Source organism: Mustelus asterias, unplaced genomic scaffold (assembly GCF_964213995.1).
Source record: "Mustelus asterias unplaced genomic scaffold, sMusAst1.hap1.1 HAP1_SCAFFOLD_1276, whole genome shotgun sequence".
Taxonomy (NCBI): Eukaryota; Metazoa; Chordata; class Chondrichthyes; order Carcharhiniformes; family Triakidae; genus Mustelus; species Mustelus asterias.
In genome coordinates, this window is record NW_027591221.1 from 21,530 (window position 1) to 40,093 (window position 18,564).

Sequence of the window (18,564 nt, forward strand, 5' to 3'; positions counted from 1 at the left end):
ATGTGTGGAATTCACTCCCACAGAAAGTAGTGAGGCCGAAACATTGTGATTTCAAGAAGAAATTAGATATAGCTCTGGGGGCTGAAGGGATCGAGGGATATGGGGGGGGGGGAAGGGGGCTCAGGATAGTGAATTTGATAATCAGCCATGATCAAAATGAATGGCGGAGCAGGCTCGAAGGGCCGAATGGCCTCCTCTTGCTTCTAGTTTCTGTTTCTTGAAAGAACAGATTACTAACCGGAGTCAGTGTGAATTAGCATCTCTCTGAGAATACCAGGCGGGGGGGGGGGGGGCGGTGGTTTAAGAGAGGGGAAGTGACTCTGCTGTTTTTAATCAGTGTATATCTGGTTTATTACACGCTGCTGTCATGTAACAAGGAAAGCCCAGTATTTATGAAACTGCAGCTTGTTGCATCTTTCACTCCTGGGTCCCTGTCTGCAGATTTGATGGTGGAATTTTAGGTCAGTCTTTTATTTTGCTTGGTGCATTTTAAGCATGTGTTTCATTTCCTGGTTTCTCTGGCAATGTTATTCCTTTGCAGTTCATCCTCAGGCACATCCCCACGTGACCAATATCCATGCGCAAAACACAATATTGACCGCTGGCAGATTGTTCGAGTAAGCACCGCTTGCTGGATCTTCACCCATGTTGATCACTGGATATTCATCAGGGATATTAATGCTGGCTGACCTTTCTCATCATATTGTTCCCAATATCTGGGGCACTGGCGCCAATTGTAGAGCCCCCAACATGCTGCTTTGCCTGGGGTATCAGGGGTCACAGTCGCAGGATATGGGTAAACCTTTTTAGGAGTGAAATGAGGAGAAACTTCTTCGCTCAGAGAGCAGTCAGCCTGTGGAATTCAGGAAAGTCGTTGAGGCCACAACATTGTGGGTGGGATTTTCCAGCTGTGCTCATGGTCCCTCCCCCCGCCCGCTACGATTCCTGTGGTGGGTGGGACGGGAAAATTCCCCTCTGTATGTTTTCAAGAAGGAATTAGACATAGCTCTTGGGGTGAAAGGGATCAAATGATATGGGGGAGGAAGGGGGGAAACGGGCTCTTGAGTTGGATGATCAGCCATGGTCATAGTGAAGGGGTTAGCACTGCTGCCTCACAGCGCCAGGGGACCGGGTGCGATTCCTGGTTTAGGTCACTCTGTGTCTGCGTGGGTTTCCTCCGGGTGCTCCAGTTTCCTCCCACCATCCAAAGATGTGTGCGTTAGGTTTAATTGGCCATGCTAAATTAACCCTAGTGTCAGGAGGACTAGCTAGGGTACATGTGTGGGGATGCGGGAATAGGGCCTGGGTGGGATTGTGGTCAGTGCAGACTCACTGGGTCGAATGGCCTCCTTCTGCACTGTAGGGATTCTGTGAATGGCAGGGCAGACTCGAAGGGCCGAATGGCCTCATCCTGCCCCTGTTTTTCTATACGCTAACATGCTACCCATGGATGAAGAAGTGGCATGTTGTGCAATCCAATGAATCCATTTGGAGAGAGCAGTGTGTGATCAGCAAACAGCTGGAGATGGGGAAAAATTACAACATGGAACAGGTGGCAGGGAGTTTGAAAGGAACAACTCAATCTCACAGTTCCGGAGACGTTTTGAATCAAGTTCAATTTGGTTCCTGTTCCTTGGCGTGTGGGAGAAGCTTTGAGGGTTTATTGCTGAGTGCTTTCTGCCTGAGCCCATACTGCGAGTGAATCTATCTAAAGGAGGCAGCAGTGTCTTTCAGTTTCCATGGCGACTGTCACCAGCATTCAACTTTGGATTCCAGTGTTGGGGGACGTTTGCTTCATGCAGTTTTACTGATTGATTTTAAAATGGTATCAGGCAAATTGCCCCTTCGTGTCAGGGGGACCAACAGGGTACATACATGGGGTTACAGGGATAGGGCCTGGGTGGAGTTGTTGCTGGTGCAGACTCGATGGGCTGAATGGCCTCCTTCTGTACTGTATGATTCTAATATTCTAATAAAATTGCAAAAGCTTGGGACGGCTCTGGACTGTTGCTACCTGTATCTCTTCTAGCTTTGCAGGGGAGAAAGCTACATACCTAATAGCTTGGGTGTGAGAAGGAATGCAGAGAAGGTGCTGCAAGTTGGGGCGGCACAGTGGTTAGCACTGCTGCCTTACAGCGCCAGGGACATGGGTTCGATTCCCGGCTTGGGTCACTGTCTGCGCGGAGTCTGCACGTTCTCCCCGTGTCTGCGTGGGTTTCCTCCGGGTGCTCCGGTTTCCTTCTACAGTCTGAAAGATTAGGTGGATTTAGCCATGCTAAATTGCCCCTTAGTGTCAAGGGGACTAGCTAGGGTAAATGCATGGGGTTATGGGGATAGGGCCTGGGTGGGATTGTGGTCAGTGCTGATCCGATGGGCTGAATGGCCTCCTTCTGCACTGTAGGGATTCTATGAAATAAATAAGATCTTTCTTTCAGATTCCACTGCTAAGTTACATAATTTGTCAGGGAAATGATGTATGACTTTCCTTAGATCCTTCCCACTGCTCTGTGCTGTGGCAAACACTCCCAAGGAATGGGAGCTGGAGCCAGCCATTTGGATTGCCTCTTGGTTAAGTACATTCTTCCCTGGATACGGTCCAGTATTCTGGGTGTGGCCTAACGGATTCCCTGTACAGTTGTAGTCAGGTTTCCTGACTCTCAAATCACCTTCCAGTTGTTTTATCGGGAGCAGTCAGTGACAGTATCGTTGCGTCTAATCGGGGAGGGAACATGGCGTGAGTTGCACTGTTGCGATGAAATGCCAGTCAAATGGAGGTTTGTTGGAAAAATAATTGAGCTTTTGTGAAGTAAGAAATTAAATTCAGATGTTTTATTTTTGAGCCCCACTTCCTGTTTAGATCATCATTGGCTCAGACTGAAGAAGTCCCGGCCAAAGCATTTATCAACCGACAGACTGAACATTGGAAATCTGTTTGTGTGTTATCCCAGTGCGGGGCCCCCCATTGGCCCAATCAAATATACACAGCAGAGTGCCTTCCTATCAGAGCTGAGTAGTGGATGACTTCTCTGATTTTATACCTCCTGAGATTGCTTCTCGTGGGGAAAGTTTCAGTTAAATCTTTGCAGAATATCAACGTATCGCCATTCCTTTAAAATGTTACGTTCGTGGTTGTGGTAATTTGAAATCAAACTGTGCTGTGAGTAATTTGATTCCCCCTCAATTAAGGACTCCATAACTTGGGTAGCACAGTGGTTAGCACTGCTGCCTCATAGCTCCAAGGACCTGGGTTCGATTCCCGGCTTGGGTCGCGGGTCTGTGTGGAGCTTGTTGCACGTTCTCCCCATGTCTGCGTGGGCTTCCTCCGGGTGCTCCAGTTTCCTCAGATGTGCTGATTAGGTGCATTGGCCGTGCTAAATTCTCCCTCGGTGTACCCGAACAGGTGCCTGAGTGTGGCGACTAGGAGATTTTCACAGTAGCTTCATTGCAATGTTAATGTAAGCCTACTTGTAACTAATAAATATACTTTTAAAACTCTAAACTTAAACTTTAAAACCTAACTTGCAATTTTAAAAGAGACCTTGCAAGTGGGAAGTTGCATGAATTCTAACAGGACTAGACAGGGTAGATGCAGGGAGGATGTTCCCGATGGTGGGGGAGTCCAGAACCAGGGGTCACAGTCTGAGGATTCGGGGTAGACCATTTAGGATGGAGGTGGAGACATTTCTTCACCCAAAGAGTGGTGAGCCTGTGGAATTCATTACCACAGGAAGTAGTTGATGCCAAAACATTGAATGTATTCAAGAGGCGGCTGGATATAGCACTTGGGGCGAATGGGATCAAAGGTTATGGGGAGAAAGCAGGATTAGGCTATTGAGTTGGACGATCAGCTATGATGGTGATGGCAGTGCAGGTTCGAAGGGCCGAATGGCCTCCTCCTGCTCCTATCTTCTATGTTTCTATGAAACCAGTGTGACTTCAAAATAAACTTGTGCTTTGGCAATGCAGGGCCTTGTGTGACATGGGCTCAATGTCAGTGGGCACAATTTGGCTGTAAATTAGATGTCAGCGAGAGGCTGTCTGCTTAGCTGGTGTGGCAAATGGAAGATTTGGTAGCTGCAGGCACTCCTTTCTGTAGTTGGGATAGATTTGGAGTTTTACTCTGCCCAACCCACTTGATGTTGCTCCGGGAAAATGGTAAAGGTGTTTAATTCCCAAACACTCGTACCTCTCGTCTTAATGTCATTTTACGTTTGAAGGTCAGACCGTGTATGAAGGTCGTGATCTGTGTTGGGCAGCAGTGGGTGTACTGTATGGAATAAACCTCAATCGTGCTTGGAAACCTGCAGCAATAGTCACCATTCTCACTAGCGGAATTGAAATTTTTCTAAAGAAGGAGCGCTCCCCATTCTCTCGCTGTCCTGAACAAGTTGGGTTCTAGCCCAGCGCTGTGTGTCAGCGTATCAGCAAGTGCATACCTTGGTAAATATAATTGAAGCTAATTTTCTTATTAATGGTTATTGGTCAAAGAATATAAATGGACACAGCTGAAATTGGATTTCACAAATCCTAGTCTATGAATTTCTAAATTGTTTGAGTTATAAGGAGAGGCTGGATAGACTGGGACTTTTTTCCCCGGAGTGTAGGAGGCTGAGGGGTGATCTTATAGAGGTCCATAAAATAATGAGGGGCATAGATCAGCTAGAAAGTCAATATCTTTTCCCAAAGGTAGGGGAGTCTAAAACTAGAGGGCACAGGTTTAAGGTGAGGGGAAGAGATACAAAAGGGTCCAGAGGGGCAATTTTTTCTCACAGGGTGGTGAGTGTCTGGAACAAGCTGCCAGAGGTAGTAGTAGAGGCGGGTACAATCTTGTCTTTTAAAAAGCATTTAGACAGTGACATGGGTACGATGGGTATAGAGGGATATGGGCCAAATGCAGGCAATTGGGATTAGCTTAGGGGTTTTAAAAAAAAGGGGCAACATGGACAAGTTGGGCCAAAGGGCCTGTTTCCATGCTGTAAACCTCCCTGACTATGGGGTTGGAAGGGGGGACTCAACACTCAGGAGGACTTCAACTTATTACATGAAAATATGAATGTGGACGTGTTGGCAAATTTCAGCATAGCCAAGTACAAGGCATTTTAGCAAGAAAAATAAGGAGGTCACGTATTGGAAAATAAGAATCTAAATGGAATAAAGGAGCAAAGGAATTTATGGGTGACACTGTGATCAGCACTGCTGCCTCACAGCACCAGGGACCCAGGTTGGATTCTGGCTTTGGGTCACTGTCTGTGTGGAGTTTGCACATTCTCCCCCATGTCTGTGGGGATTTGATATGGAGTTTGTATCTCTGCCGGGCTGGATGTAGAATAACCTTGCTGCAGGTAAAAGACAAACTGCTGTGTTATTCCTCCATGGTAGGCTAACAGTTAATATTAACGCTGTGCCCCTAAATGCCATTGCTTTCCTCTCTCTGCACACATCAGTTACAGGATAACTGGAAGAAACCCAATTGAAACTGCATTGAGGGATCAGCTAAACCTCAGGTAGCAGCTTCATGGCAGTTTTGTGTCTGAAATTGTAAGTGTGCAGTAGCTGAAATGTGGTTTTCTTGCATTCTGTTAGGTCTTGCATTATGTTCTGTTATCCCCCCTTCCACTTCTTAAGTTATGAAGAGAGGTTGGGTAGGCTTGGGTTGTTTTCTCTGGAGCAGAGAAGACTGAGGGACGACCTGATTGAGGTGTTCAAGATTATGAGGGGCATGGACAGAGTGGATAGGGAGCAGCTGTTCCCCTTAGTTGAAGGGTCAGTTACGAGGGGACACAAGTTAAAAGTGAGGGGTGTGAGGCTTAGTGGGGATTTGAGGAAAATCTTTTTTTACCCAGAAGGTGGTGAGGGTCTGGAATGCGCTGCCTGGGAGGGTGGTGGAGGAGGGATGCCTCACATCCTTTAAAAAGTACCTGGATGAGCACTTGGCACATCATAACATTCAGGGCTATGGACCAAGTGCTGGCAAGTGGGATTAGGTGGGCAGGTCAGGGCCTTTCATGCATTGGTGCAGACTCTGCACTGTAGTATTCTGTGATTCTATATGAAGTTTGAGATGGATGCTCCTGTATATTTGCTTCCACTATATTGTCTTGGAATTGGTTCTGATGTGAAGCATCCTCCGAGAGCTAGACCTGGGTTGTGTTTTGTTTCAGTATTCAGTGAGTTCATGCTGGTGGCACAAGGTCAACTGAAGGATCTGCCGCCACACCCGGTTATCACTATAAACAGGCAATATTTTGACTTTGGCAAACAGATTTTCTTTTATTTGCTGGGATCTTGGTAGTGTGATCCAGGTACTTACAATGGTCAACTGTGTGTGAGAGAAAGTCACAAAAGGCATCGACTGTGACCGTGGTGTATTCTCCTTCCTTGTCCCTCTCGAATACACTGTAACCTTTCTGATGATTATCCACAGCATCCACCTCCATGCCCTCATTCCCCTTGTCCTACTCAGTGGGACCACCCTGTCCAATCTAACCTATCCAATCAGAGCAAGAGCACATCTGTCACTGTGTTGTCTTCCCATATTCCCACATCTCTCCCTGCAGGAACTCTCCCGAGGATCAGTCCTAGATCCTTCCCCTTCCTGTGATTGCTGCCCCTTCAAAACAACATCAAGAGTCATGATATCAGCTTCCAGACACCTGCTGACAGCACCCAGCGAGACCTCTTCACCAAAACTATGCTACACAATTCATAGAATCCCTACAGTGCAGTAGGAGGTCATTTGTCCCATCAAGCTTGCACCCTCAACAAGACCCAGACCGTATCCCCGTAACCTTGCTAGTCCCTCTGACACTAAGGGGCAATTTAGCATGACCAATCCACCTGTCCTGCACATCTTTTGGACTGTGGAGGAAACTGGAGCACCCGGAGGAAACCCATGCAGACAAGGGGAGAACGTGCAAACTCCACACAGACAGTCACCTAAGGCTGGAATTGAACCTGGGTCCCTGGCGCTGTGAGGCAGCAGTGCTAACCACTGTGCCACTGTGCAGCCCATAAATTCATTTCATTTGTTCTTTTATTCTATTTAGGATATGTTTTCCAAGTAATATGTGACCTCTTTAATTATGCCTCCTTAATTATGCTGGCTGCTTTGCTGAGGCAGCAGGAAGTGTAGACAGAGTCAATGGATGGGAGGCTGGTTTGCGTGATGGATTGGGCTACATTCACGACTCTTTGTAGTTCCTTGTGGTCTTGGACAGAGCAGAAGCCATACCAAGCTGTGATACAACCAGAAAGAATGCTCTCTCGTTTCCTTCTCTATGAATGGTATGCTTTGTCTGTAAAAGTTGGTGAGAGCTGTTGGTGAGAGTTGTAGCTGACATGCCAAATTTCCTTAATCTTCTGAGAAAGTAGAGGCATTGGTGGGGCTTTCTTAACTATAGTGTCGGCATGGGGGGGCCAGGACAGGTTGTTGGTGAACAGGACACCTAAAAACGTGAAGTTCTCGATCCTTTCTACTTCGTCCCCGTTGATGTAGACAGGGGCATGTCTCCTCTACGCTTCCAGAAGTCGATGACAATCTCCTTTGTTTTGTTGACATTGAGGGAGAGATTCCCCCTGATTCCCATTTACTCCAGTATTGCTCAGGCTTGTAGTGGTCACCCTGAGTCAAATGTTGCTCTGATGTGAGGGGCAGTCACTCTCATCTCCCCTTGAGCGGAGGGACTAGGGCAGATGCTAAATAGATTCACCAGGATGATAACAGATTGAAGCACTGTGCTTCGTCCAAAAAGCTAAATGGGTGAGACTCTTCTCACTGAAATAAAACATGCTGGAATGTGACTTGATAAAGATATTTAAAATCCTGGCCAAGATGTTCCCAAATGTGGGCGAGACCAAACTGAGGGCGTCATAAATATTAAACAGTCACTAATAAATCCAGTGGGAAATTAATGAGAAACAACTTTACCCAGACCGTGATTACAATCTGGAAGTCGCTACGGAGCGTTTGCGTGAAATGGAGGGATACATTCAAAGGAAATAATTGAAATACCAAATAATCTCTGAGGAGAAAGAGATAGAAGGTTAAATTGATAGATGAAGAGGTGTGGCAGGAGGTTTACGTGGGACATTAACAGCAGTTGGGCGAAATGACTTTCTAATGTAATCTCTATCGAATTCTACACGATCTCTTCCAGTGATCTTTAGCAATGACCTATGCAGTAATTCACTTGCGTGAATGTCAGCTATGCATCTTTTATTCTTTTTAATCAGTGTTGATGCACGAACATCTGAAGAAAGGCGTTACCTGCCATACAAAGTGCAACTTGTTGGTCCCTGCCTGTTGTCTTACGGTGGTTGCAGTCATTGCTATTGTCTAAACAAGATAGGATGGCGTGCCAGATTTGCCAGGGGCACATAGAGTGCAGCGGGAGGCTGCACCTTAATTCCCCTCATTGTTCACAAGGTAGAAGAGCGCAGCAAGTGTGAGGGAATCCATCCAGTTGAGTATTTACAAGTACGGCAGCAGTACAAAAGAAGCAGGGAGTGGACCTCTTCACTCAATGCTCTGATGCTCAAGGGTGAAGCGTTGACTTCAAGGCAGCACCAGAAGCCTTTGTCACAAATTCGATAAAGAAAGTAAGACTTGCATTTACAAAATACCTTTCACCACCTCGGGACGCCCCAAAGCATTTCACAGCACGTGAAGTATTTTTGTCATCATGTCACTGTTGGTAATGCTGGAAATACAGCAGCCAGTTTGTGCAAAGCAAGATCCCACAGGTGGCAATATGACAACGAGCAGAGGGATAAATATTGTCAAGATCTTCCCTGCTGCTTTCCGAATAGAGTCATTCACATCACCTGATGAAGCCTTGGGATGGAACCTCACCTGAAAAGTGGCACCTCTGACAGTGCGGCACTCCCTCAGACTGCCTGAAACTCTGCACAGGTCAATGGAGTGGCATACACTCCTCTGATTGGAGGTGAATGCACCACCAACTGAGCCAGATACAAATTGTGGCCAATGAAAGCAGCGAATCCTCAGAGTCAGCATGGAGACCCTGCACCCTGCTTTGTGCGGTAGCTGGAGCAAGACACTTCAATCCAAGGAAGATGGTGATGAATCTTCCTCGTGGCAAAAGCTTCAAAGGCACAGGAGCATTTTAACAGAAAATCTTAATACACTGAATTAGCAATTGCAGTCGACCCATTCAACTGGACCCTGGTAAAATACTATCGCCCTTCTTGCCCAGCCGTGGCGCAGTGAGCAGCGCTGTCGCCTCCGAGCCGCAGGCTTCTTGGTTGGGAACCCACTCCAGAATCTGAGCACTGAAACCAAGGCTGACACTTCAGTGCAATAGTGCAGGAGCGCTGCACCATGGGCAGCATGGTGGCACAGTGGTTAGCACTGCTGCTTCACAGTGCCAGGGACCTGGGTTCGAATCCTGGCTCAGGCCACTGACTGTGGAGTTTGCACGTTCTCCCCATGTCTGCGTGGGTTTCTTCTGGAAGTTCCGGTTTCCTCCCACAGTCTGAAAGACGTGCTGGTTAGGTACATTGGCCGTGCTAAATTCTCCCTCAGTGTACCCGAACAGGCGCCGGAGTGTGGCGACTGGGGGATTTTCACAGTAACTTCATTAATGTAAGCCTTACTTGTGACTAATAAATAAACTTTAAATTGTTGGATACATCATCTTTCAGATGAGATGTTAAACTGAGGCCCCGTCTGCCCCTTTGGGTGGATCCCGTAGCACAAAGAGGAACAGGGAAGTTCTCCCCCGCAGATCTGGACCATGTTAATTGCTGAACTGATTGTTATCTGCCCCTTATCGCATAGCTGCTTGGGGAAGCTCCCTGTGCGTAACTTGGGTTGCCACATTTCTCCCATGACAACAGTACATTTTAAAACATATTTCATTGGCTGGAAAGAGTTTTGCACCATGACTGTCTGTGTGGAGTTTGCATGTTCTCCTGTGTCTGCTGTGTTTCTCCTCCGGATGCTCCAGTTTTCTCCCAAAGATGTGTAGGTTAGGTGGATTGGCCATGCTAAATTGCCCCTTAGTATCCTAAGATGTGTGGGTTAGAGGGATAACAGTATAAATACATGGGGATAGGGCCTGGGTAAGATTTTTTTTAAATGGGTCAGTGCAGACTCGATGGGCCGAATGGCCTGCTTTTTAGGGATTCTGAGAGATTGTGGTAAGGGCTATAGAAATATTAATATTTTTAAATTTCATCACTTTAAATGTTTCACATTGTTGACAACAGAGGAGACCTAGTTCTGGATAGAGACTGGAGGAACTTTATTCCATCTATTCTTTGTAATGTGTAGGTAGCTCTTCCCTTACCTGTGCTTACCAAGGTTATGGATTTCTTTGATTTGTGTCAAGCTTGGGGGGGATAAACTGACATTTTGTTCAAACGTTGCTGTTGCTTAGAAGCAGAAAGACGTGTTTATTTACAAATGGAAATAACTGACCATCTGTTGCCCAGAAGAAGTTGTATTTAGCTGGTAAATTTGGTACCCTTTTGGAGACACTATCTCTTAAACTGATGCAGTGTTGTATGTTTTATTCCTTCCAGGTGGTCAGTATAACGGATGGCTCCCTAATAGTTAAAGAGTTGATTGCAGGCCTATAGAAGCTGTTGCCAACGAGCAACCTTTGTGTCCAATATCAAGTCTGACCGTCGAGGCAACTATGGCAGCCCAGAGAATTCGAGCGACCAACACAAGTGCACTTCCTCGGTGTAAATCGGAAGGGACGTTGATCGACTTGAGTGATGGTTTCTCTGATCTCGGGATGAATGATGTTAAAGGTGAGGATCTGTGATTCAAGTTTTATCATCATTGCACAATGTGATCCATCACTGTTGGATATTCGATAGATTCCTCAGGCTTGTGAGGGACACGAGTTATTAAATAGATGTATAGATGTTTACAACACAGAATGAGGCCATTCAGCCCATTGTGCCCAGTCAACAAAATCTGACTACGCTAATCTCATTTTCTAGCACTTGGGTTTTTCCGACAATCGACAATGCTTTCATAGTCATCAGTAGATTCTTAATTCCAGAAATTTTTATAATTGTAGAATTCAAATTCCACCATCTGCCATGGTGGGATTCGAACCCAGAACGTTAGCTGAGTTTCTGGAATAATAGTCTAGTGATAATACCACTAGGCCATCGCCAACCCTTTTTCATGTGAAGATGTTTCTTCTTGTGTTACCAGGGCTTGTTCTGCTAATTGCTTTAAATTGGTGCCCTTTGGTTCTTGATCCTTCCACTAATGGGAAGAGTCAGTTTCTCCCTATCGACTCTGTCCAAACCCCTCATGATTTTGAATACCTCCATCGAATCTCCCCTCAACCTTCTCTCCTCCAAGGAGAACAGTCCCAACTTTTCCAATCTATGGATGTAACTGAAGTTTTTCATCCCTGGGTCCATGAATATTTTCTGCACCTTGTCTGATGTCTTTCCAAAAGTCTGATGCACAGAACTGGATGCAGCACTCCAGCTGAGGGCAAAACTGTAGGACCTCCTTCGCCAGCACCTTTCAAACCTGCGACCACTACCACCGAGAACAATGGCTCCCAAACTTTTTTCACTGGGCCGCACTTTCAGAATAAAAATTTGCTCGCGCCTCACCGAATTTTTTATTGATAAGAAATACATTCAAACACAAAAAAAAAACAACTCCTAGCAGTGCTTGATTCATAACATAGAACACAACTACTTTATAATATGATAGAACATAGAAAAGCTACAGCACAAACAGGCCCTTCGGCCCACAAGTTGCGCCGAACAATTTCCTTACCTTCTAGGCTCATCTATAACCCTCTATCTTACTAACCTCCATGAACCTATCTAAAAGTCTCTTAAAAGACTCAATCAAATCCGCTTCCACCACCACTACCAGTAGCCGGTTCCACGCACCCACCACCCTCTGAGTGAAAAACTTACCCCTAACATCTCCTCTGTACCTACTCCCCAGCACCCTAAACCTGTAGCCTCTCGTGACAACCATTTCAGCCCTGGGTAAAAGCCTCTGAGAATCCACTCTATCAATACCCCTCAACATCTTACACACCTCTATCAGGTCACCTCTCATCCTTCGCCTCTCCAAGGAGAATAGACCTAGCTCTCTCAACCTATCCTCATAAGGCATACCACTTAATCCCGGCAACATCCACGTAAATCTCCTCTGCACCCGTCCTATGGCTTCCACATCCTTTCTGTAATGAGGCGACCAGAACTGGGCACAGTACTCCAGGTGGGGTCTGACCAGGGTCCTATACAGCTGCAACATGATCATGGGTCATCCAGAAAGTATAAACCAATGCTTGTTTAAACCATGTTTAAATATTTCTTTGATTGTCCTTGAATCTTCCCGCCACACTTGCCATCCTCTCTCGCCGCACCAGTGTGGCGCGCCGCACCCTTTGGGAACCACTAACCGAGAAGGACAAGGGTAGGAGGCACATGGAAACACATGGAAGTTCCCCTCCAAGCCACACACTGTCGTGACTTGGAAATATATCATAGAATCCCTACCCTGCAGAAGAGGCCATTTGGTCCATCAAACTCTCTGACAGTATCTTACCCACACCCTCTCCTCCGCCCTATCCTGTAACCCTGCGCATTTACCATGACTAATGCATTTAACCTGCACTTCTTGGGACACGAAGGGGGCATTTTAGCATGGCCAATCCACCTAACCTGCACATCTTTGGATTGTGGGAGGAAACCAGAGCACCCGGGGGAAACCCAAGTAGACACGGGGAGAATGTGCAAACTCCACACTGCCAGTGACGCAAGGCTGGAATCGGACCCTGTCCCTGGCGCAGTGAGGCAACAGTGCTAACCACTGTGTCACTCTATCAGCTATTCCTTCACTGTCGCTGGGTCAAAACCCTGGAGTGCCCTCCCTAACAGCACAGTGGGTGTACCTGCACCACGTGGATTGCAGCGGTTCAAGAAAGCGGCTCACCCACCACTTACTTTCTCGAGGAGTAATTAGGGAGGGGCAGTGAATGCTTTGCCGAGCCAGCGACGCCCACATCCCCTGAAGAAAATGTAAAACATTTCTAGTACACACTGGGGAAGAGAAAAAATGAGAGGACACTGAAGAAAAAGCTTCAGCGATTTTTTTTTTTTTCTCTCTGAACAGCAAATTGGATTGAGGTTGATTGAGTGCTGTGCTTCTTACAATAAACATGGAGACACCCAAAATGGTTCATAACTTCTTCACTGCTGGGAACAGCAGTTTTTGTCTTAAATGTACAATGAATCAGCCTCGGGTTTTGAAAGCAGACATTTAACTGCCAATAAATGTTTAACCAGTGTAGTTATAACACTTTTGTCACCCACTGACTAATTTAGGCCGGTTCAAATGTTGCAGTGACCCAGATCTGCATGTTTTAGCTTGTTCCGCCTTGGAGCTGTGCGCCAGGAAAGATCAAAATGCAGAAACCAGGAAAGCTCTCATTAAATAAATGGAAAGAATGAATTCCCTGCAGGTTTGTTGACGTGCTAACACTGGTGTAATCACTCCAGAATATCTTGCTGCAAAGAGTGCTCTCTGAAACAGCAATCAAGCACCAGGCTCACAGTTGGTGCCCCGGCAGTTCATTAATTTCACTAATTTATTTTGCCCAGAAGAATGAAGGTCAGAGTTGAATTGCCGATGTCTGTTGGGTGTCGCGTTGGCTTTGGGCCAGTGCCTTTGCTCATGTGTCTGCAATACCAGCCTGAAGTCAGCTCTGAATTTACCTCCTTATTCCTGGTCGAGCTTGATCAGTTAACGGGCAAAATGCATTCTGCTGCCTGAAGAAATGAACTTGTTCCGGTTACAGTGTGGGCAGACCGATACAGTGGTCTGAAAAAAAATCATCAATTAGGGTGGCACGGTGACACAGTGGTTAGCACTGCTGCCTCACAGCGCCACAGACCCAAGTTCAATTTTTAAAAAATTCATTTGTGGGACATGGGCGTCGCTGGCTGGCCAGCATTTATTGCCCATCCCTAGTTGCTCTTGGAGGGACAGTTGAGAGTCAGCTGAGTCAACAGAGGCTGTGGCTCTGGAGTCCCATGTAGGCCAGACCGGCTAAGGAAGGCAGATTTCCTTCCCTAAAGGACATTCGTGAACCAGATGGGTTTTTCCGACAATCGACAATGGTTTCATGGTCATCAGTAGATTCTTAATTCCAGATATTTTCTATTGAATTCAAATTCCATCATCTGCCGTGGCGGGATTCGAACCCGGGTCGCCAGAACATTAGCTGAGTTTCTGGATTAAAGTCTAGAGATAATACCACTAGGTCGTTACCTCCCCTTAACTTATTCTTTCATGGGATGTGGGCGTCGCTGGCTGGGCCAGCATTTGTTGCCCATCCCTAGTTGCCCTTGAACTGAGTGTCTTGCTCGGCCATTTCAGAGGGCATTTGAGAGTCAACCGCATTGCTGTGGCTCTGGAGCCGCATGTAGGCCAGACCAGGTAAGGGTGGCAGATTTCCTTCCCTGAAGGGCATTAGGGAACCAGATGGGTTTTTCCGAGAATGGTTTCATGGTCATCAGTAGATTCTTAATTCCAGATTTTTTTTTGCTGGATTCAAATTCCATCTGCTGTGGCTGGATTCGAACCCGGGTCCCCAGAACATTAGCTAAATTTGTCGATTAATAGTCTAGCGATAATCCCACGAGGCCATTTTCCAGTCTCGGGTCACTGTCCGATTTCGTAGCAACGTAGAAGATGGGAGGAGGCCATTCGGCCCTTCGAGCCTGCTCCGCCATTCATCACCATCATGGCTGATTGTCCAACTCAATAGCCTAATCCTGCTTTCTCCCCATAACCTTTGATCCCATTCGCCCCAAGTGCTATATCCAGCCACCTCTTGAATGCATTCAATGTTTTGGCATCAACTACTTCCTGTGGTAATGAATCTTTGGGTGAAGAAATGTCTCCTCATCTCTGTCCTAAATGGTCTACCCCGAATCCTCAGACTGTGATCCCTGGTTCTGGACTCCCCCACCATCGGGAATATCCTCCCTGCATCTACCCTGTCTAGTCCTGTTAGAAGTTTATAAGTCTCTCTGAGATTCTCCCCACCCCCCACATTTCCTCCCACAAGCCAAAGATGTGCAGGTTAGGTGGATTGGCCATGCTAAATTCTCCCTCAGTGTCACGGGAATTAGCAGGGTAAATACGTGGGGTTACAGGGGTAGGACCTGGGTGGGATTGTAGGCTAGATGGGCCAAATGGCCTTCTCCTGTGCCAGTAGCCTTGAATTGCAGGGGCAAACATCTGAAAATTAACTTCCAAGTCATTTGTCACACTTGCCTTTGTTGCATGTGGCTTTTTACACTTCCAATTGTCTTTGTGACGACACCCATTAATCAGCTGGGATAGTTCTTTTGCCTGTCCTGACGGTGATTGCTATTTTTGAGTGGGAGATGGCTGCTTGCTTGCCCTTTTTAAATGCAGGTTAAAATGGCACCTTGTGTTTCACAAAATGTCTTTTTTTTCCTGGTCACCAGCTCCCTAGTGATGTGTTGTGGTCCCAGAAAATGGAACTTATAGAATCATAGAATCCCTACAGTGCAGAAAGAGGCCATTTGGTCCATTGAGTCTGCACTGACCACAATCCCACCCAGGCCCTGTTCCCATAACCCCACACATTTACCCTGCTAATCTTCCTAACCTGCACATCTTTGGACACTAAGGGGCAATGTAGCATGGCCAATCCACCAAACCTGCACATTTTTGGATTTGGAAAGGACTCCTGCTGCAAGATCTCATCTCCCAAGACCATGTTGTTTGTTGGTTGTGATTGGCTAATGAATGATTGCAGCGATGTACATATGTCTGAACAATAACTGGTTTACTGGATGTACATCACAGTATGCAGGTCTAGAACACCATACCGACCAGATTTCCTAAACTAAACTAGTCCCATTTGGCCAATATCCCTCTAAACCTTTCCTATCCATGTACCTATCCAAATGTCTTTTAAATGTAACTGTACCCGCCTCTACCACCACCTCCGGCAGCTCATTCCATACACGCACCATCCTCTGTGTGAAAAAGTTATGATGTGGAGATGCCGGCGTTGGACTGGGGTGGACACAGTAAGAGTTTTAACAACACCAGGTTTATTTGGTAGCAAACACCATTAGCTTTCGGAGCGCTGCTCCTTCGTCAGATGGAGTGGAAATGTGCTCTCAAACAGGGTACAGAGACACAGAAATCAAGTTACAGAATACTGATTCGAATGCGAATCCCTACAACCAACCAGATCTTAAAGATACAGACAATGTGAGTGGAGGGAGCATGAAGCACAGGTTAAAGAGATGTGTATTGTCTCCAGACATTACAGCTTGTGAAATTGTGCAAGTCCAGGAGGCAAGCTGTGGGGGTTACTGATAATGCGACATAAATCCAACATCCCGGTTGTTGGATTCTCTGGGATGTTGGATTTATGTCACGTTATCAGTAACCCCCACAGCTTGCCTCCTGGACTTGCGGGCTGTCCTGTCTGGAGACAATACACATCTCTTCAACCTGTGCCTCATGCTCCCTCCACCCACATTGTCTGTATCTTTAAGATCTGGCTGGCTGTAGGGATTCGCATTTTAATCAGTATTCTGTAACTTGAGAGTTTTGTGTCTCTGTGCCCTGTTTGAGAGCACATTTCTACTCCATCTGACGAAGGAGCAGCGCTCCGAAAGCTAATGGTGTTTGCTACCAAATAAACCTGGTGTTGTTAAAACTCTTACTGTGAAAAAGTTACCCTTCAGGTCCCTCTTAAATCTTTCCCCTCTCACCTTCATTTCAGTGTTAATGTAAGTCGACAATAATAAATAAACTTTTTAAACTTTAAACCTATGTCCTCTAGTTTTGGACTCCACTACCCTGGGGAAAATGACCTTGGTTGTTCACCTTATCTATGCCCCTCATGATTTTATAGACCTATAAGGTCAGTCCTCATCCTCCTACGCTCCAGGGAAAAATAAGTCCCAGCCTCTCCTTATAATTCAAACTCCTAACTTGGTCTGAAATTGTGGCCCATTGGAATTGATGGCAGGAACCTCTCTGCTTTATGCTGGTGGTATCAGTGTCTTTGATTGGGCAATCGAATCATATATCTTCTCAGGAACATGTGAAAAGGAGGAGGCTGTTTTGCGCACACAGCCTGACTCACATTGCTCACAGCTGATCTGTATTCTGATTATTTAAGCTTTCATACTCTGGCCCGACAAAATCCGGCGATTTTCGAATTGACAATCGACAGCCAGCCTCAACAGGCTTTTTTTCCCGGGGAAAGAGTTCCAGATTTCCAGTCCCCTTTCTCTGGAGAGGCGCTTCCTGGTCCCACCCCTGAATGGACTGGCTCTCATTGCAATGTTCTGCCCCCTTGTCCTGCATTAATCAACCCTATCCAATCCTTTAATCATAAACACTGCAGTGGAATAACTCCTTAATCTTCTATATCCAAGGGAATACAAGCTTACTGCAAAACTCAAAGCTCCTTGCGGTTTATCTGTTGAGTGACTTTGTGAAGAGACATCAGTTGTGAATCGTTTTACAAAGTAGATGCGAATATTGAACAGGAACAGTTTTCTGTGTGGGTTTTGGAGAAGCGGGACCTAAAAGCTCATTTCCTGGATCTCACTTCAAACTAAAACCAGTTACCTGATTCCCAGGTGATGGATTCAGCCGACAGTGAGAGTTATGTCAAGTCCATGACAGCTGGGAGCTTCAGTAAGCGGGCTGGCTCAGGAGAGGAAGGAAGGGCCAGGAGCCTTTCCCATACCCGACCCCTCTCTGGTTTGTGTGGCTGAATTTGCGAGGATGTTGAGAATCGCTGAGCAAGATCGATCCAGCTTGCCGTCTGTCATTCGAGTAGTTGTGTGGTAGTAGATAATGGAGTTGTTGAATAATCATAGCAATCAATCACTTATCAATTAATCAGTAACAGAGCCAGACGTGTCGGGAAAATGTCAGTGGTGGAGGAAGAGGAGGTCCTCTATGATTACATTTGCTGAGCCTCTGTGCTAGCCCCCATGTTCTACATACGCATGTTAAAGCACACCAGAAAATTGGGTGCTTTTCTTGCCCGAGTTGAGTAAGATCCCACACTTGTTGCAATGATCAGTATTGGAGAAGCTGAAGTTATTTCCTGAGGCTGTTACCGCACTGGGAGCTGGTAAATTGGTTACGGCACAGTAACAGAAACAAAGCATATGATCTAAAAACCATTACCAAAGCTTGTGCAGATTGTAACAGTTTGAGCCAGATTTTGTTTGTCGGACTCAGTACATTCAACTGAGGCCCGGTGGCACAGTGGTTAGCACTGCTGCCTCACAGCGCCAGGGACCCGGGTTCGATTCCCAGCTTGGGTCACTGTCTGTGCGGAGTCTGCACGTTCTCCCTGTGTCTGCGTGGGTTTCCTCCCACAGTCCGAAAGGCGTGCTGGTTAGGGTGCATCGGCCATGCTAAATTCTCCCTCAGTGTACCTGAACAGGCACCGGAGTGTGGCGACTAGGGGATTTTCACAGTAACTTCATTGCAGTGTTAATGTCCAGTAAGAAGTCTCACAACAT

The 18,564-nt window shown here is 46.5% G+C and overlaps 1 protein-coding gene across 1 annotated transcript in view; it reads left to right on the plus strand.

The window, feature by feature from the left end:
* sh3bp4a (SH3-domain binding protein 4a) overlaps positions 1-18,564 on the plus strand; it is a 79,789-nt gene that overhangs the window by 18,779 nt on the left and 42,446 nt on the right. The window contains exon 2 of the mRNA XM_078206103.1: positions 10,546-10,779. Within this exon, the coding sequence (XP_078062229.1) occupies positions 10,662-10,779 (118 nt within the window). The 5' untranslated portion in view covers positions 10,546-10,661. The remainder of the gene's footprint in view (positions 1-10,545; positions 10,780-18,564) is intronic.